This window comes from Neovison vison, chromosome 13 (genome assembly GCF_020171115.1).
Source record: "Neovison vison isolate M4711 chromosome 13, ASM_NN_V1, whole genome shotgun sequence".
Taxonomy (NCBI): domain Eukaryota; kingdom Metazoa; phylum Chordata; class Mammalia; order Carnivora; family Mustelidae; genus Neogale; species Neogale vison.
The window spans coordinates 84709813-84731081 of NC_058103.1; the positions used below are offsets into that span (position 1 = coordinate 84709813).

The 21269-nt window shown below is 40.5% G+C and overlaps 1 protein-coding gene across 5 annotated transcripts in view; it reads left to right on the plus strand.

The window, feature by feature from the left end:
- TTBK2 (tau tubulin kinase 2) overlaps positions 1-21269 on the plus strand; it is a 162862-nt gene that overhangs the window by 133703 nt on the left and 7890 nt on the right. For all 5 annotated transcript variants that reach the window (XM_044231585.1, XM_044231586.1, XM_044231584.1 and 2 more), the window contains 3 exons: positions 2295-2506; positions 4657-5245; positions 17355-18628. In XM_044231585.1, the coding sequence (XP_044087520.1) occupies positions 2295-2506; positions 4657-5245; positions 17355-18628 (2075 nt within the window). The remainder of the gene's footprint in view (positions 1-2294; positions 2507-4656; positions 5246-17354; positions 18629-21269) is intronic.

The window sequence follows — 21269 nt, forward strand, 5'->3', positions numbered from 1 at the left end:
AAAACATTACTCAAATTAGATTATTGGTATTGTTTTTGGTTTTTTTCTTTTCTTTTTTTTTTTTTTTTTTGAGAGGGGGAAGAGAGGTGGGGGAGGGGTTGAGGGGAAAGGTGAGAGAAAATCTTAAGCAGGCTCCAGGCTCGGTGAGAGCCCTACGCAGGGCTTGGTCTCTCAACCCTGAGATCATGACCTGAGCCAAAACAAAGAGTCGGACACTTAAACAACCAAGCCGTCCAGATACTCTGGTATTGTTTTTTTGTTTTGTTTTGTTTTTAATATCAGTGATATTTGTCTGGATTTTTCAAAGATGTTTACTATATCCTTGCATTTTTGAAAGTCCTGGACTTGTCTTCTTTCTTCTTGAAGTATTTCCATTAGAAGTTCCTTTAGTTGAGGTCTTTGGGAACTCTCTCAATTTTTACTTAGTTGTAAATGTATTTATTTTAGCATCATTCTTTTTTTTTTTTTTTCTTTCTTCCTGGGCATCAATGCAAGGTTTATTGAATGATAGCAAAATGATAGTACAAAGCTTCCAAGGAGGGAGGGGACCTGAGAGAGTTGCCCAGCATCATTCTTTAAAGAGAGTTTATACTAGATTCAGAATTTTTGACTGACAGTTATTTTTCCTCTGGATTCAATTATTGGTGTTCAGAAGTCTGCTTCTCTTACTTTTTTTTTCTTTGTAGTAGGTCCATTGCTCTCTACCCCAGCTGCTTTTTAAGTTTTTTGTCTTTGGTGTTCTGCATTTTATCTAGAGTGTGCATAGGCTTACATTTCTTTTTATTTATCCTGCTTAGGTAGCTTATGTTTCCTGAATCTTTGATTCATAGTTTCATATCATTTCTAGGAGATGTACAGCTATTTCCTACCAAAATATTTCCACTAATTCATTCTTTTTGCTTTCTCATCCTGGGACTCCAAGTGAACATATGCTTTTTCATTCTGTTATATAATTTCTTAATTTTTTTTCTGTATTTTTTTTCTCCTTGCAGTGCTCCATTCTAGGTAATTTCTTTTGCTATGTCTTCTAGTTCACTGGTTAATAACTTTGTCTTTTTCTGGGTAATTTGATGTTTAACTTGTTAATTGAATATTTAATATTAAATTCATCAGTTAATCTCAAACAATCCCTTGTTGATCTTTGTGATAATGACCTTTATTTATTTAAATATTTGATGCATAACAGTTCTCTATTCTGTATCTTAACAAGTTTAATATCTGGTATCTTTGGAAGATTCTTTCAAATAAATAAATCTTTAAAAATAAGAGAGAGAAAGAGGAGGGAAAAGGCAGAGGCAGAGAGAAACCTAAACGGATTCCATGCTGAGTGCAGAGCTGACATGGGGCTCAATCTCACCACCCTGAGATCACAACCTGAGCTGAAACCAAGTCAGATGCTTAACTGACTTTCTCACCCTGGTGCCCCTCATGTCTTAGGGAGTTTTAAATGTTTTTTCTAAAAGTTATTATTTCTGCTCTTAGTCATGGTGGCATGCCTTCTTGTGTGTTTGACCATCTTTAGTGTTTTACTTATTAGTTAATAATTGATGGCAATCCTGTAGACCTAAATTGGGGATTGGGAAGCCTTCCTTCAGAGTTTGTCTTCTGCTTCTGCTAGTAGCCAGAATAGACCCCCAGTCTGAGACCACCTGGGCATCTTCTGTGGGTCTCTAATCAGAATAGACATACCAGACTTCCCTCTCTCACCCCAGTATTGGGGTCAGGTTTAATTTCTCTGGTAAGTGTACTACTCTGGGCATCTGTCCTTAGGCAGCCCCACTGCTCTGAGCTGTGTCATGTTCAACCTCCTTCTGCTCTGCCCAGTTCTTTTTTGTTCTAGTTTCAGGTTTTCTTGTTTTTGTTTGGTTTTTCACTTGTTTTTTAGAGAGGGAACAAGGGGCATTCAGGCTTGGTGACCCATCCTACTTCTTGTGAGACCATTTATGTCTCCAAGAAAATGTCCTTTCCAGGTTTTATTTTTAGTTTAGTGGAATGGAGTCCTGCAAGTATTTCATTAGGATACAAAAAGTCAAGGTGGGTAAACATTTTTAGACTGTTTATCTTTGTACCCCAAATATAAAAAACTGGAATAATACTGAACTGAGAATAAATTAAGACAACTCGTGTTATGAAGGGTTAGTAGACAAGTATGTAATGATGTCGCTATCCAGAATATCCTTATTTCTGAAAACACCTCCCAAGCATTTGCATTTATTATTTTGAAAGACTTCAGTGATTGCTACACATATAGTCACCTGAATGTTTTTCATGGTTTTCTTTTATGTTTTGTCTAGGCTACTACCGAGGAAGAGAATAGCCATGGTCAAGTAAACGGCATTCTGAATGCTCCAAGCCTTGGTTCCCCAATTCGTGTCCGCTCCGAGATTACTCAGCCAGACAGAGATGTTCCATTGGTGCGGAAGTTACGTTCCATCCACAGCTTTGAGCTGGAAAAACGTCTGACACTGGAGTCAAAGCCAGATACGGACAAGTTTCTTGAGACCTGGTATAAAATAATTTTTCTTTTTTTTTTAAAGCTACTAAGATATATAATTATCATCATCATCATCATTATGAATTCTATTATTCTTTCAAATAAGAAAGTTTTACATTTTTGTAGTACTGATTTGATTAAGTTCTCATCTCCATCCATGTTTTTAATTATCATTGTGATTCCTAATGTGAATTGTCTTATAAAATTGTTACAAGTTCTATAACAGCCTTTGGGTTTGGGAGCTGAGCAATGGGAGCTGGTAACTTAATGACACCAGCATAAGTTAAATGAGCTTTTTGCTTTGTTTGTAAGAGATGTCTTTCATTGGAATGAGAAGATGCAATGTAGAGTTGGAGAGCTCATGATAAGGCATGATACAGGAAGGAGGGGAGCATGTGAAGGAGGAAAACAAGTAATTTATACACAAGGGACAGGCAATTAAATTCACTTTAATGAATGCCTTTTATGAATAAGTACTGTAGGAAAAATAGACACAAGTAAGTTTATCATTCTTCCTGGAAAGAAGGAACAGTGGAACTTTGGAGAACTCTGCATAGGTAATAACTCTAGTTCATGTTTATAAGTCCCATTATCCCCAAATTTTGATAACAGAAGACAGAAGTGAAACTTTAAAAAGAATTTGGATATGTTTATGAATTACAGAAGGCTGCAGTAATATTAAGAGCCAAGTGACTAGTGATAGTCACACAACCTTCAATGTACATCACTGGTGGCTGCTTTTGGTAATGAGATGTTAGGTGAGAAAGACCACGTATTTGATTGACATGGTAGTTACTGTGAACAAAGATAATTCAGCCTATTCTAATCTAGCTTCCATTTTTAACAGTCCTTCATATATGTGTGTTCTTTCTTCCATGGCAGTCATTCAGCCTCATACCTATGTAATAGAAGCTTCTGTTTATAGGGTGCTTGGGTGGCTCAGTTGGTTAAACAACTGCCTTCAGCTCAGGTCATGATCCTAGAATCCCAGGATCGAGTCCTGCATCAGGCTCCCTGCTCAGCGGGGAGCTTGCTTCTCCCCCTGCCCTTCCCTCTCATGTTCTCTCTCTCTCAAATAACTAAATAATAATAAAGTCTCTTAAGAAGAAGAAGCAGCTTCTGTTTATACATTGATGTGATCAAAAGGATGAATTTGAGTTGGGGCAGTGCTTAAACATTTCAAGTAATGGCTAATGTTAGAAATAACTATATAAATGCAATAGGGATAAAAGCTTAGTTTGGTAAAGAATTAGTTTAATAAAAGAATGGAACTAAAAAGAGAGTCCCTGCTGTGGGAAGAGCTGAGAAATGAGTTGAGAAAACAGAAGTAATCTAAGAAAATGAACTCAGGCCAGACCCTAGAATGAGTAGGAAACCATTGAAGGAACTGAAGCACCTAATTACAAACTTGGAAAGGAAGAAACATATCACTTAAACTGCTACCCCGAAGAAGAGAATGGTTCATAGAAGCAAGTGCAGCCGAATGGTCACACTGTCGCCTGACCCTCAGGTAGCAGAGGTTCATATACCATGTTGACTGCCTTCTAAGCCACCTAAACAGGCAGTATACCTTGAAGCTTCCCCCGCGCCACATCCGCACCCCCTACCACTGGGTGCCCCACGTGTACATCGTGGGCTGCGCCTGCTTGAGCAGGCGTAGTGGCTCTTCTTAAAAGTTCTGCCTTTGAAGTTCCCCTGAATGAGTCTACATTTATGTACATCTCTGAAGACAAAACACATAAAGCATCTGCCTAGCTTCTCCATTTCCTTTCCTATACTAGCTTCTTCATTTCCTTTTGTAGGGCTTCTGATGAGGCAAAACCCCCTTGGCTCAGCTCTGCCTCAGTCCCCCCACAGAGAGCAGAGAGCCATGTGATTGAATTGGCTAGAAAAGGTGAACGAGATCCCATAAGTCAATCTGATTAGGCTTGTCCCCTGCCCTGCAGCAGGAGAGCCATCTTTCCCCCATGGGTTCCATCTTCCAAAACTGGGTTAGGACAGATGGAAAAGAACATTAGCGGCCTGTGAAACTTTCCTTATGCTTTTTTTTTTTATATATTTCCTCTCCTCCGTGTGTGAATCTTAGTTCTGTATAGAGCTTATAGGTTATATAATATATATTTTCCTAGAGCAGTTGAGTAACTTCTCTCTGTTTTTTTAAGCCTGGAGAAAATGCAGAAAGATTCCAGTGCAGGCAAGGAATCTGTTCTCCCTTCTCTGCTTCATAAGCCTTGTGTTCCCGCCGTTTCCCGTACTGACCACATCTGGCACTATGATGAGGAATATCTTCCAGATGCTTCAAAGCCTGCCTCTGCCAACACCCCTGAACAGGCAGATGGCGGTGCCAGCAATGGATTTATAGCAGTTAACTTGAGCTCCTGCAAGCAGGAGGTTGATTCCAAAGAATGGGTGATTGTGGACAAGGAGCAGGACCTTCGGGATTTTAGGACAAATGAGGCTTTAGGTCATAAAACAACTGGAAGCCCTTCTGATGAGGAGCCTGAAGTCCTTCAAGTCCTAGAGGAATCACCTCAAGATGAGAAGCTCCTACTGGGTCCTTGGGCAGAAAGCAATCACTTACAGAAAGAACCCTCAGGTGTGGTCTTAGCACTTTCTGGGGAATGCCCTGCCACCGCTGCCTCGGAACAGTATACGGATCGGCTGGAACTCCAGACGGGAACTGCCGGCCAGTTTGCTGCAGTGACACCCACGAGTCCCATGGAGGCGCAAGCAGAAGGACCCCTCACAGCGGTAAGAGATTTGTTCCAGTTATTTTTCTGTTACCCACTCAAGGTGCTGTTAAAAAAGAATGAACACAGTCTGAGGGGTTTGAAGTGGCAGGGGGGTGGGAGGTTGGGGTACCAGGTGGTGGGTATTATAGAGGGCACGGCTTGCATGGAGCACTGGGTGTGGTGAAAAAATAATGAATACTGTTTTTCTGAAAATAAATAAATTGGAAAAAAAAAAAAGACTACAAAAAAAAAAAAGAATGAATAGTTGATCAACTAAGATTGATCAGCAGATGTCTAGGTTTGGCACATGGAGATAGGGAGTGATGTCTAGACTAACTTCTCTAGTCAGTCATCCAGTATGAAATTTCTCAAAACAAATGAGCTTTTCTGTCAGGATAGCAACTCAACACATGAAGTGTCATTATAACCTAATTTCAGAATAACATCTGTAATTAGACCATAGGAACTATCTATGTGTTTGTCTGTGACTTTAAGAATTTGTAATTCTAGAGATTTTGAATCTTAACAAATCTGCTGAGGAAGGCATATGTGGTTTGTACTTCATAGGCTAGGCCTGATTCTCTTTGTTGCTTATTTTTTTTTTTTTTTTGTAATCTCCACACAGAAATTTGTCATATTTTACATTCCTCTTAAATAGTTTTTCCAGCTTTGATGCCCATTGTTTAAAACACAGAGTTCTGGCCTCTCTTCCAGAACTTCTGCTTCAATAGGTCTGAGATAGAGTGAGCCCAGGAGTCTGAATTTTAACAAGTAGCTGAGAGCAGGTGTTGATAAATGTCTTCTGCAAAGGAGCATTTTGAAGAAACTGTACTCTTTACTCTCGGTTTGGACATTCAGCTGGAGACACTTGTTAGCCTTTTATTATCAGTGAGCAACGATGCCCCTAGGACTGTGAGCTGCAGGAGCCCCGGCAAAGCCAAATATGCAGGCAGTAAGGAACTGTGTACACAGATCTTTGGCACCAGCCCGAGGGCAGGTACATGTGTCCTTACATGGGAAGAAGTACCAGACTTCCTTAAATTCCCTAATCATGTAGCAGCCATGTCTTCCAGCTCACCAGAAAGAGCATTGTTCCCCAAGCTTAAATGTTTCTTCTTAGAACACAATTCCAAATGCAGGTGTGAAATGGTGAGAAAAGATGACATAATTTGATTTTGTGTATAGCTCTGTAGGAAATCATCTGTACTTCAGCATAGGAAAATAAATGCCTGCCTCATTCTTCATCAGGGTTGGTCTTTCCTTCTTTCCCAGGACTGTTTTGTACAGTTATACAGGTTGTTCACTGAATAAAGAGGCTTAGCCAAGGGAGGAAGTAGGGACTGAAATCTGGCCCCAATGTTGTTAACCAAACTGTGCATCTTTGTGTGGCTCTGTTTCCTCTTTGAGGAGCATTCTTTTTCAAATTGTACACAGTAACCTATGGACTAGAGGCAGGTCCAGCCACCTCCCTCCCCTCCCCTTAACACTCTTTCTTCCCATCTTTTCTCTTTCCTATTTCATTCTTTCTTTCCATCTTCCCACATTCAGTTCTTCTTTTCTCTGACTCTGTCCTACTGTGCATTCACTGCCACTCAAGCATTTTTCCAACTTTGCGTTCCCTGCAAAGAAGCGTTCTGCAGCCTTGGCTCCGCTTCTAATATTTTTTGCCTTTTCCCACAAGTAGTATTTTATCCACAAAGATTGTTCTCATGGTTCTATTACGCTGCCTGCAGCATTTTCTCTGTCAAGTTATTGAAAGACTTGTATTCATATATTTGATATTATAAGTTCAACCTTATTTTCAGGTATCTTTAAATAAAAGCATTTTTAATTAATTATTTTTATTAACATGTAATGTATTATTTGCCCCAGGGGTACAGGTCTATGAATTGTCTATGAATTACACACTTCACATAACCCAACCACCCTCTCCAATGTACATAACCCAACCACCCTCTCCATACCCACACTCCCTCCAGCAACCCTCAGTTTGTTTTGTGAAATTAAGAGTCTCTTATGGTTTGTCTCCCTCCTGATCCCATTTTGTTTCATTTTTTCCTTCCTTACCCCACAAGCCCCTTGCCCTGACTCTCAAATTCCTCTTATCAGAGAGATCATATGATAATTGTCTTTCTCTGATTGACTTTTTATGCTCAGCATAATACCGTCTAGTTCTAAATAAAAATAAATAAAATAAATAAAAATCTTTCGGGGCGCCTGGGTGGTTTGGTGGGTTAAAGCCTCTGCCTTCGGCTCAGGTCATGATTCCAGGGTCCTGGGATCGAGCCCCGCATCGGGCTCTCTGCTTGGCAGGCACCCTGCTTCCCCCTCTCTCTCTGCCTACTTGTGGTCTCTGTCTCTCAAATAAATAAATGAAATCCTTAAAACAAACAAACAAAAACAAAAAAATCATCTCTCTTAACTGAAGGTCTCTAAAGAAATAACACCTACATCATTTGTATATTTATGTGTAAGGTAATAAACCTACCATTTCCTTCACTTGGGCAGGGATTAAAAATATATTTATCTTGATTCTCTTCTTGAGACCTAAATTCAGAGTTAACTTTTGCAAAACAGACATTGTTATTTCCCTGTTTTACTACAGACACATTAAATAGGGAGTACAGCCAATTAATCTTTCCCTATCTTTTACAACTCTGAATATATGTTCTAGCTTGGATGATATGCTAAACCATATTACTGGGCTATTTGAATATTTTAAATTAAGACATATTCTGATGGAAAACACTTTGTTAGTTTGTATCTTTTTCACTCAGGGTTGTTTTTCTTTTATGAAGGGAAAGTATATTGATGTCAAAATATGTAAGAGCTATAAAAATGGGCAAGGCAAAAGTTTATCTGTATTATAGTCATAGTTGGCATAATAAACTAACCGATGAATTTTAGCACCCTCTAGTTCTCTTTGTGTCTTAGTACAGATTCATGAGCCTTTGTTAGGTCTTCCCTTATCCCTACACATGAAACCACTGATTATCAAATAGCATGTGTAAACTTTTTAGATAATATATCCTGAAAGATGGATAAATTTGCTAGATTTGGAAGAAATTGTTTTGGGGCTCACTGGAAATTAAGTGTTTTTCCTTGGGTAAACAGTATTGAAATTGACCCACTGTTAGTCATTTCTAAAAAGATGCTAAGCAACACAGATTTACAGGAAGCAAATAAGACCAACCTTTGGCTTACAGGACAAATATTAAATTATGTTTTGATTAGAAAATGCAGAGACAAAATTAAGAGAGCAAAAGTGAACAAGGATAGAGAAGGAAAAATGAACTGCTTTCAAAAGAGGTCTAACAACTGGTCCAGAATGGCAGGAGCTGTAGGGAAGAATATGACCAGTTTTATGTGACCTTGAGTAATCACTGTTGGTAGGGAGAAGGTTGAATTTGAAAAGTAATGTAGAAGTGGAAGACCTCTTTCTTACCGGGTATCAAGGCAGATTGTACCACATGGTCTCTTGGTTCTAGATTGTCATTTAGAAAGCCACTGTTTCATTTTAATGTTACCTTTGGAAGCTGTGTAAATGTGACTGGGCAATAATAACACCACCAATATTACCTGTTGCTGTGTAACAAATTACCCCAAACTTAGCAGCTTTAAACAGTACAGTTATTTCACCCTGTTTCTCAGAGTTAAGAATGCAAGAATGACTCAGATGGTTCTGGCTTAGGGTCATTCATGAGGTTGCTGTCAAGCTGTCACCTTGAGTTCACCTAGAGTTGAAATTGTAAGGTTCATCTGGGATGGGAAGATCCCCTTCCAGGCACACTCTGTGGTTATTGGCCAGAGGCTTCACTTCCTCTCCATTCTTGTCATGGCAGCTGGCTTTTGCACAGACTGAGGAGAGAAGGAGGCAGAGATAGGGGAAGAGATGGGGTGGTAGATTGAATCAGACTCCACCATGATGGAAGCCATAGTTTCTTTTATAACTTTATCTCAGAAGGGGCACACCAGCACTTCGTGGGTCTGTTGGTCATGTGGACCAACTCTGTTACAGTGTGGAAGGGACTAGACAAGGGTATGAATACCAGGAGGCAGAGGTCATTGGAGCCATCAGAGAGACTGGCTGCCATATTAATCTTATGTTTATATTTCATAGAATACATTCATATTTGATCCTAACAACAACTCTGTGTAGAAAGCAGAGGGAATATTGTCCTTTTTTGCACTGATGACACAAAACCATAGGACAGTGAGATCATCTATAAAGAGGCAGATGGCTACTGGAGTAGTCTCTGTTATGTTCCCACACCAGGGGATTATCAACATCCTGAAGGAATTTTCTCATTGACTTATTTCTTAGACATTGAGAAGAAGAAAGGGGGTGTACAATAATGTACACAGTGGGAACAGGACAGAGAGAAAGGGAGTCATGTAATTTTTTGTGTGTGTGTGATCTGTCTGGTAGTCAACATCTATTAAGAGGATTCCTCTGACTGACTTACAGCAGTACCAATCCCAGTTCTACGAAAATCAGATCAGCAGTGATTGCATTGCCTTAGTCCTCTTCTTTTCATTCCTTCAGTTCTATTGGTTGTCTCCTACGTTCTAGGCCTTCCTCTACCCCAGGGATAATCAGTTGGCACCAAAGACCTATGTCTAACAGTTACCTTAAAGTGCATGAAGTGATTCTAGTGGATCTGTGTACACAAACGAGGACACAGGTGGACATGCCTAGGAGTAAGGAGTGCGATATCGGGGGGGTTTTATTATCAAAACTTTTTTTTTTTACCATGAAAACTGAAATTTTGAAAATATACTACCTTCATAATTGAAGGGGAAATAAAAACTAAAAATCTTTTCCTGGGAAGATTAAGGTGCACTTCGGGCGCCTGGGTGGCTCAGATGGTTAAGCGTCTGCCTTCGGCTCCGGTCTTGATCCCAGGGTCCTGGGATCAAGCCCCACATCGGGCTCCCTGCTTGGCGGGAAGCCTGCTTCTCCCTCTCCACTTCCCCTGCTTGTATTCCCTCTCTGAACTGTCTGTCTCTGTTAAATAAATAAATAAAATCTTAAAAAAAAAAAAAAGATTAAGGTGCACTTCAAAAGTAAGAGGGCTCTGAAAGATGAATTAGTTTGCTGGAAAGAGATGCAGGGTTATCAGGCAAAGAACACAGTACGTACAGAAACATAGAGGCTTAAAGCATCAGAGTTCAGAGTTTAAATGAATGGTCTAGAATATAAGTGCCCTTTTCTTAGGACAAAGGAAAAAGGCTGAAGAAGAGCTACAGAAGGTAAGGTGATAACGGGGATTCACCTGCTCTGCTGAACTGTGTGGGCTGTGGGACAAGAAACTGCCAGGATTGAGGGCGAGGAATAACATGCTATTTGAGAGCCAAGTGGGGGAACTGGGCTGGGGCAGCAGCCAGTGAGGCTTTGGCATTAATTCAAGCAAATATGATGAGGGATTGAACTGTGAAAATTGCAGTGAGAACTTGAGAGACATTTTAATGGTACGACTCATTTGAAATAGTAGTTTCATGTGGTTTTCCCAGCGAAATGGGTTCCACTGACTGTTTGGAGCCCTTGTATAAACTAGAGGGACTACTCAGAGCCTCCACTGAAGAAAGGAATGATCCATGTAATGTATTAATAGTATAGTTTAGTCATGTGAAAAGGTAAAGACTTTCTGGAATAACTTGAAATGGATTTTGTAGGAGAAATCTGTATCGACTGCATGTACCTTGACTGGGGAGTGGCCACATGTCCTCTGTCTGACCACGGATACCTATTTTTGATCTGGAAAATTTGGTCACTGTAATGATAGAAAAGTTTTGTTTGTATGCGATTACACCTCTGAAATGATCTGTGACAGTGTAATTCAGTCTATGAACAGAAAAGACCAGAAATTGGATGGCTTGATTTGGGAAGTAGAGGAAGCCCTTTTGTGAAGTGTTCAAGAAACAGACTGGACTGTCCCTTGGGAGAGGCTCCATGGAAAGGACCCAGGCATCCAGTGATGCAGTCTAATCTCATGTTCATTAGTTATCAGGCCTTTACTATGTATCAAGTACTGCACTAGACATCGAAGGATTCAAAGCCCATGAATCTCCTCGCTGCTTTCAAGAATCTTCAGGCTAGTAAAGGGAAACAGTCTTAAGTGTTAGAGATCTTATGATAGAAATCTGTAGATTATGGAAGTTGGGAATAGTTGAACAAGATTCAAACCTGAAGTGTCTTCCAGTATTGCATGTGAAGGGGCTTGAAAACAGACTGTGAATCCTGTAGCTGTATATGTGATGTGTAATCACTGGCCAGCCAAAAATATTTTTATTTTAGTCTGTCTTTCCTGTGACTTCTAATCTTTGGGTGTGAGTTATGGCTTGCTTATGATTTTTAGCATCCCACAAAATTCTTAGAGTTTCCAATCCCACTAAATACATTGTTACTATTGACGATGAAGGACTGTCTCTGAGGAGTGGGATAACAGGAAAGAGAAAAAGCAGCTTCTTCTTTTTGTTTAATTAGGTCTTGAGGCTCAGGTTTTCACTTTTCTCCACCTGTGTAGCAGACTGCTGCCTGTTCCATTTCTCCTCCTGCCAGCTCCCCATCCATAAGCCAAGTCACACTACAGCAACATCTTCAACAAGAGTGCCAGCATAAATGTGGTCAGAGTAAGCAATAGGGGTTAAGAGTAAGAGAGTGGGATATTCTCTTAGCATGTAGGGGCTCTTGTCATTCAAATGTTATCATTGCTGTGCACTCTCTAGAAATAAAAACTCGATACATTAAAAACATAGTTCAATACTAGTATTTTAGTTTTATTCATAATTTTCCATAGTTGTATAAAGTATCACACAAAGATGCTTTAAACAAGAGAAGTCTTTGAATGGCTTAAAGAAATGTAAATGTTTAAAATTTAAGGTTTTTTGGGGTGTCTGGGTGGCTCATTTGGTTAAACCACTGCCTTCGACTGGGGTCATGATCCTGGAATTCCGGGATCAGGTCCCGCATCAGGGTCCCACCTCTGTGGGGTGTCTGCTTCTCCCCTTTCATGTTCTCTAAATAAATAAATAAATAAATAAATAAATAAATAAATGAATAATTTACGTTTTTTTAATAGACCAGGAATGTGTTCATATAACTGTTATTCTTGGCAACAGTAGGAACCACTAAATTATTCTACTACTATATCTCATAAAGTATTTGTCAAAAAAACAAAATGAGATCTAGATATTTCTTTTTTTTTAAGATTTCTTTTTTATTTTTTGAGATCTAGATATTTCTTTTTTTTTAAGATTCTTTTTTTTTAATTTATTTATTTGACAGAGATCACAAGTAGGCAGAGAAGGCAGGCAGAGAGAGGAGGGAAGCAGGCTCCCTGCTGAGCAGAGAGCCCAATGCGGGGCTCCATCCCAGGACCCTGGGATCATGACCTGAGCTGAAGGCAGAGGCTTTAACCCACTGAGCCACCCAGGCTCCTGAGATCTAGATATTTCATAAATCACATACCTTTTATTTGGAAGAGAGGCTGTTTGGTATCAATGTTGAACTCCCAGAGTTTTTATTATCTTACTAACATTACAGCCCTTGAATGAGATGAAAGTTAAAAGGGTATTTATAAGTTAAACGTACATAATAACTAGTTTGCAGTTTATTGTCTCTTGCTATCTGGCCAGTCATAAACATGGGATAATGATAAATAATGAGACTACTTTATCTGAACTAAACAGTAATGAGACTGATGTTAGTCAAACTGAGTAGTAGGCATTAGTAAAACTAATATTAAAGAAATGGAAAATACCAAAGTCATTTTCTAGTTTTGTAAAAAGGTGTTACCTTATACAGTTAGAGAATAGAAGAAAGGATTTGAGTGAATTCATGCCTTAATGAGATGTTTGTAAATTATAGAAATTAAAGATATAAAAAATGCATATGGCTTACTGGCGGATCATTGATTTAGTCCAATTGTAAAGTGTCCCAGCATGGGAAGTTATTTTCAGGGGCGCCTGGGTGGCTCAGTCATTAAGCGTCTGCCTTCGGCTCAGGTCATGATCCCGGGGTCTTGGAATCAAGCCCCTCATCAGCCACCCTGCTGAATGGGAAGCCTGCTTCTCCCTCTCCCACTTCCCCCTACTTGTGTTCCCTCTCTTGCTGTCTCTCTCTTTGTCAAATAAATAAATAAAATCTTTAATAAATAAATAAATAAATTTTTAAAGATTTTAAAAAAGGAAGTTATTTTCAGCTATACTTAGAATTGGTCTTCCTTTTTCTGCATTTAGCTGTTGTTCTTTGGTTTTTCTCCTTTTATCTTGTCAGATAATATTTTTGCAGACATTTCTAGACTTCATTTGAGTATAGTGCATTTGGTGGGCTATGTATAATATGCATGAATTTCAAAAACCTTCAGTCCTATCCTTGACTTTTTTGAACCTTTTTTTTCTCATTTGTGAAATTTGTGTAAAAAATAGCACCCAATTGAAATGTAGGGCAGATATGAAATGGAATTAGTAAAAATGGTTTTAGGAATATTTTAGAAACTTAAGGTGCTACAGAAATATTATATGAAGAGTATTTTATGCAGTTCATCATAATTGCTCAAAATCTTTTTTCAAGAAAAATTCAGGCAGAGTATCTTTTCTGTGCACAAGATTGTCACTCCTTTGGGATGCCTGGGTGGCTTGGTCAGTTAAGCAGCTGCCTTCGGCTCAAGTCGTGATCCTGGGGTCCTGGGATCGAGTCCTAATTCAGGCTCCTTGCTCAGTGGGGAGCCTGTCTCTCTGCCTCTGCCTGCCTCTCTGCCTACTTGTGCTCTCTCTGTGACAAAAAAATAAATAAAATCTAAAAAAAATTTTTAAAAGATTGTCACTCCTTTTGTCATACCACACACACACACACACACACACACCCTTTTTTAAAAAAAGATTATTTATTTATTTATTTGACAGAGAGAGAGAGAGATCACAAGTAGGCAGAGAGGCAGGCAGAGGGGATGGGGGGGAAGCAGGCTCTCTGCTGAGCAGAGAGCCTGATGTGGGGCTCAATCCCAGGACACTGAGACCATGATCAAAGCCAAAGACAGAGGCTTAACCCACTGAGCCACCCAGGTGCCCACACACACATCCTTTTATATCCTGAATCTAAGATGAGTTAAACTCAGAAGTGCATGATTCCCTAGCTCCAATCTTAAAAGAGCAGTAAACTGTTACTTGTGTAAACACTGCTGAGTTTATTTTAGCTGGTATTTTAGAATTACATATAATAATGAAGTGACTTTTGGTGTATTTTCAATGTAGGTCGAGTCATCTCCCTTGTTATTTGGCATTTTATAACTTCGTACCTGATTTTCTTATCACCATCACTCTTAGGTCTTAAAAATTACATTTTGAATAGTAAGTAACTATACATGTTGGGTTTCAATATGATTTTTAAAATATACTAGGAAATTGACATCTGTCTGAATATATTTTAGAATAATGAAAGATATAGAGGTGTGAGGTGACTTCCTGAAGGGCACCAGCACCGCTGGAACTTACTCCCTTTTCCTGAAGGTCACTATAGGTCTGGGCTTATTGTAAGAATTCACATCTGAACCCAAACAGCCTGTCTTTATTCAATTAACCTGACATCCTCAGGATACTGCCAGGAGCTATTTCAGGACATGAGTTAGGTGTTTTCTCCTGGGCTGGGCTTAGGATAAGCTTTACATGTTGGTAAACCTAACTGTATTCCTGACACACAGAGAAACAGATCCAGACAATACCTCTGACTCTGGAACAACACCGATTTCTTGATGTCTGTAGACTAAGGTGGGGTCTAAGCATAATCTTCCACAACAGTTCCAAATTCATTTTGCTTTGAATTCAGACCAATTCCCATAGTTTTCCTAGAACTAAATTGGCTTCATGAAACAATTTGGCTTATTTCCTTCCTCAAACAGGCTTTTTTTCCATACCAGTTTATCTGGTTGATATTTGCTGACTCCTTATGTATCACTTTTGTTTTCTTACACATTACTTTTTTTTTCCTTTCAAAGATTTTATTTATTTATTTATTTATTTATTTGAGAGCAAGAAAGAGAGAGAGCATGTGAGGGGGAGGGTCAGAGGGAGAAGCAGACTCCTTGCTGAGCAGGGAGGTTGATGCGAGATTCGATCCTTATAACTCCAGGATCATGACCCAAGCTGAAGGCAGTCGCTTAACCAACTGAGCCACCCAGGTGGCCTCTTACATGTTACTTTTAACAAATGTGAAAATGTAGAAACTTTAGGAGTCTTAAGGTAGGACATTCTTTTTTTTTTTTAATATTTTATTTATTTATTTGACAGAGGGAGAGATTACAAGTAGGCAGAGAGGCAGGCAGAGAGAGAGGCGGAAGCAGGCTCCCCGTGGAGCAGAGAGCCTGATGCAGGGCTTGATCCCAGGACCCTGAGATAATGACCTGAGCCAAAGGGAGAGGCTTTAACCCACTGAGCCACCCAGGTGCCCCTGGGTCATTCTTATTAGATATTGAATCTCTGTCTCTCTTTCTCTCTCTCTTTTTTTTTTATTATGTTCAGTTAGCCACTGTATAGTACATAGTTCTTGATGTAGTATTCGGTGATCCATTAGTTAAGTATAACACCCAGTGCTCATCATAGCACATGTGCTCCTTAATACCCATCACCCTGTTACCCCACCTCTCCACCCCCTCCCCTCTGAAACCCCCAGATTGTTTCTTGGGGTCCATAGTCTCTCTCGGTTCGTCCTCTCTGATTTCTCCTTCTTTGGCTTTTCCTCCCTTCCCCTATGGTCCTCCGTGCTATTCCTTATGTTCCACATATGAGTGAAACCATATGATAATTGTCTTTCTCTGCTTGGCTTACTTCACATAGAGTTAAATGACCTCAGTGGAAGGATGGTAGAATTTAATGTATCATAGGCTTGACCTTAAAAAAATTAAAGAAGGGGGTGCCTGGGTGGCTCAGTGGGTTAAAGCCTCTGCTTTCAGCTCAGGTCATGGTCCCAGGGTCCTGGGATCGAGCCCCGCATCGGGCTCTCTGCTCAGCAGGGAGCCTGCTTCCTCCTCTCTCTCTGCCTGCCTCTTTGCCTGCTTGTGATCTCTGTCTATCAAATAAATAAATAAAATCTTTTTTAAAAATTAAAAAAAATTAAAGAAGATAATGAAACATTAGGAAACGTCTTTCTTTATATGGCTTTGCTTGTATATTCCTCACATTGATTGATAGGAGTTATGGGAAACAAAATGCATGTAAATCTGGAATTTTTAAATGTACAATAGTTTGCCAGTAATTTTTTCCCCCTGTAATCCTGTATCTGGTTTCTGGTAGAAAATAGCTGGCACACTCAAGGGGACTTGGAGAGAATTTACTGAGAAGAGCTTTTTACAGATGGGTGGGAAGAGTTAAAAGAACTAACAGAAGCATCAGTGGAGGGAGCCATTTCTATCTTGAGTCCTGTGGGAGGAGGAAGAGGGAATAAAAGCTAGGAGAGGGGCCATACCATAGCAGCTGTGGTCAGAAGTGGTAGACTGTAGCCACTACCAAAGCTGCTGTCCCTTGGGCAGGATGCAGAGAGAATTAATACCCAGACCTGGGGGCGCTGGATGGCACAGTTGGTTGAGCGTGTGACTCTTTATTTCAGCTCAGGTCATGATCTCAGGGTCCTGGGATTGAACCCCATGTTGGGGTTCCCCCACTCATCACAGAGTCTGCTCGTCCTCCCTCCCTCCTCCTCCTCTCTTTCTCTCTCTCTCTCTCATAAATAAATAAATAAACCTCTTTGAAAATATTAATAATACCCAGACCTTTCTCTTCTCCAACTCTGATGCTCTGTTGGTGCTGCCCATTGAGCAAACCCAGCCAGAAATCAGAAGGCAAGGGAGCCTGGGTTGTGCAGTCTGGAGAAGTCAGTGTTGTAGAGCACAGAGCAGGCTAAAGAAGGGGCAGGGATGAGCCTGGAGGGAGACTGTTTTATACAGCTCCTGGGTGGGAGAGCTTGAGCATCATGTACTTTGATTTGGAGCTGTTCATTTTAAATATGAGTTGGGCAGACCTGGTTAATATGTGTGTTCCTCTTACAAATTAGAATTTGACATGTGAAATTTCAAATCAGGCATCTTCATTATATTCCACATTATTGCATAACACTTTTTCTCCTGTCTCTCCAGATAACAATTCCTAGACCCTCTGTGGCATCCACACAGTCAACTTCAGGAAGCTTTCACTATGGTCAACAGCAAGAGAAGAAGGACCTTCAGCCTGTGGAACCCACTGCAGAACTTTATTCTCCAAAGGAGAACTTCTCTGGCCTGGTTGTAACAGAAGGTGAACTTCCTAGTGGAGGAAGCAGAACAGACTTGGGGCTGCAGATAGATCATACTGGTCATGACTTGTTAGCCAATATTAGAGAGTGTAACAAATCTCAAGATCTAGGACCAAAAGACCATCCTGACCATAACAGACTGGCTTTGAGAGAACTTGAGAGTCTCCCTAGGGAAACTGAAGAGAAAAGCAATCTTCTAGGGTCAGATAATGAAGATGAGAAGTTAAGTAAAAGGCAGCATTATATTGAGATCGCCTCCCTTCCAGGAGACTTGGTAACTGTGGAAAGAGATCACTCAGCTACCACTGAACCTCTTGATGTGGCAAAGACACACACTTTTAGTGTAGTGCCAAATCAAGACAAAAATCATGAGATAATGAAGCTTTTGGAGGTTGAAACTTCAGAAGTTTCTTCACGAGTCATTGACCCACATGTTGAAGGACAGATAGGTCAGGTGGCAGCAGTGCAAAAAGGTAAGCCATCTAAGGATGATGATGTCAGGAGTGCAGACTTGCCAGGTCAGCAGGGAGACCTGTCTACATTTTTGCACCAAGAGGGTAAGAGAGAGAAAATGGCCCCTAGAAATGGGGAACTGTTTCATTGTGTTTCCGAGAGCGAACATTGTCCCCCATCCCGGAAGGATGTGATCAGGTCATCCTTTGTAACTAGACACAGCCGAATCCCTGTTTTAGCCCAAGAGATAGACTCAACTTTTGAATCATCCTCTGCAGTCTCCGCAAAAGAAAAGCTCCTCCAAAAGAAAGCTTATCAGCCAGACCTCGTCAGGCTTCTGGTGGAAAAAAGGCAACTCAAGTCTTTCCTTGGGGATCTCTCAAGTGCCTCTGATAAATTGCTGGAGGAGAGACTAGCCACTGTTCCCACCTCCTTTTCTGAGGAGGAGGTCTTTGCTCCCTTTTCAAGACTGGCTATAGACTCGCACCTGAGCAGATCAGCCGAAGACAGCTTTCTGTCACCCATCATCTCCCAGTCCAGAAAGAGCAAAATCCCAAGGCCAGTTTCATGGGTCAACACAGATCAAGTCAGTAGTGCAACTTCAGCTCAGTTCTTGCCTCGGCCACCACCAGGAAAGCCTCCCACGAGGCCTGGAGTGGAAGCCAGGTAAGGCTCTGTGTTGTCACCGTGTTAAGTGTGTAATGTTCTCTCTGTGTCTGCTTGATTATGTTACGTCAGTGGTCTCATTTCTCTGTTGCCTGCTTCTGATTATCTGTTGCCTTCACTGCCTTCCCCAAGCTTTATAGGCCAGTATAGAAGAAGGGGTTTTATTAATCCAAGTAAACTCTTAGCGCTCCCACTCTCTAGCATTGTGACCCTCAGCTTCTGCATCCATAAAATAGGTCTTATATTTGCCTTGTGATTTGGGGAGGATCAAATATGGTTGCGCATATGGACTGCAATATGGTTGCGTACATGTAGAGCTTTGTGCCGGGTTTAATTAGCATGCAACCAAGGTCATTTCTCTTTTAGTCCATTTTAACTAGATACTTGGTAATTTTCCAGCTTTTTCTAGTCCAAATCCCATTATAAGAGATGTCATTATGGTGTCAAATTCTAGTGAAAAAGACTGTGTCCATAATTTGATGAATGGGTCCTGGTCACAGTGCTCTTTATGTGATTATAATGAAGTAAACAAACACAAAACCCCTATAGGCAGTTTCCCTTAGGTCTGATGATACATATAGCCATACATAATAAAAGTATTACTTCAATATTTACTATATGGTATACTTGTTAATTGAAGTATTCTTGTGTAGAGTTGACCGTAGGGTAATTATATTTTAAAGACGAAGGGAAACTATTGGGAGGTGATAAACCAGTTAAGAGTGCTTTTGTTGGAGAGTGATTATTCATTCCACAGACTAAAATGGTCTCAGCCCTGTTAGAAAAATGAGGAAAAGAATGACCTTTGAACAAAAACCAGGTTAAAATCAAAATACATGAAGACTGTAGCCTATTCTAGATAGTACAACAATATGGATTATTATTATGGATTCTGAAGTGTATTAAAGTGAGAGTCTATCTTTATCATTACCCAGCAGAACTTGCTCCCATTAGGTAAGGTTAGCTCTGAGTTGCCATAGGGTTTCAGATTCAAGGGTAACTAAACATTGGATTTGAAGTGCCAGTGGGACTAGACTCCTCCAGGAAGCATGGTGATGAGTAAACAGCAGTCATTTGAGACAGTTTAGAAAGGTGATTCCATGAACAGTAGTGACACACCCCCTCTTCCTTCTGCTTGTCCTCTGTACTTCGTAGAGATGGCGTCATCTGTGGCTTGAGCTGCTTTGGACTCCAGCAAACAAATCTTGGTTATCATTTATTACTTAGCACTTTATGAGTCCCTTAAAAATAGCACTTGGTAACCAAACCAAGTGTGTGGCATTGTGTCACAGAGCTGACTAGCCTGGACTTCATCTGGGAATTCAGGGGTCACTCAACTCTCCCACATAGGTCCTGGCACAGAAGAATTATTTTATTCCATTCTTCCAACTTTACTATAACATCCATAAGGGTAGGCTTAACCAGAAGGAGTTTCATCATGTCAGAATAAGTAGATGGTGGGAAAGGAGGAAGAGAGAAAAAATCAGTAGCTTATTGCTGACCCATGACGGTGATGATGGCTGTTTATGCCCCTGCATCCTGCAGCTTCTAATACGACCTTGCAAGTTCTTCTCCCACTTCCTTCCATAAGGAGTGGCATGTCAGCAGTTGAAAGTTTGGTGTTCTTTGTTTGTTTGTTTGGTTGTTTGTTTTTAATTTATTTGAGAGAGGGCGAGTGAGCATGAGCAGGGGCAGAGGGAGAGGGAGAAGCAGGCTCCCACTGAGCACAGAGCCTGTCACAGGGCTTGACTCGGGGCTTGATCCCAGGACTCCAGGATCATAACCTGAGCTGAAGGCAGACACTTAACTGACTGAGCCATCCAGGCCCCCCAAGCAGTTTGATGTTTAAATTCTTTAAATGAGTGAGTTTTAGGCTGAGACAGAAAGAATTTAGGCCAGAGAAGACACTGATATTCATAAGAATATTCTCTAGATACAGAATTCAGGGGCCCAAGTTCTGTTGCCAGTAAGACAGGGCAGTCAGTCTCCAAACCCAGCTCTCTTGAATCTCAGACTGTTGTCAGAGACAGACACTGAAGCCCAGAGAAACCAGTGACTATGCTTTCCTTTTGCAAAGTATTAAATGAGGTTGAAATAATACTTTGATCTGTAGTTCCTGATGTTGGTGAGTGTATTTCACGTTGTGGGGTTTAATGTCTGCATATACACATGCCAGATTTCTGTCTTGGAGCATTATACAAAATGGTTTACTCTCTCTCATACTTACTAACATGCTAGAGATGTTTCATTAAGTTGATCCTAAAATTAGAAGAACAAACAGGCCAGGTGCCTGGCTAGTTCAGTCAGAAGTGTGTGCAGCCTTCATCTTGGGGTCATGAGCTCAAGCTCCATATTGGGTATACAGATTACTTAAATAAATTAATAAAAACTTAGAAGAAGAGGAAGAGCAAACGTGCCACAGGAGAAAGGGACCAACAACATTTAAGTCCTTCCGAATGGCAGCCAGCCAGCTAAATACTTTACTTGGGCCATTATTCTCAGCTGCCCAGTAATCTTGGGAGGTAGATAACATTCCCATTAAAAGCTAGGAGAGGTGACGTGCACTGTGGTGAGGATGTAATTTATGCAGCAACTATGGAAAACAGTATGGAATTCCCTCAAAAAATGAAAAATGGAACTA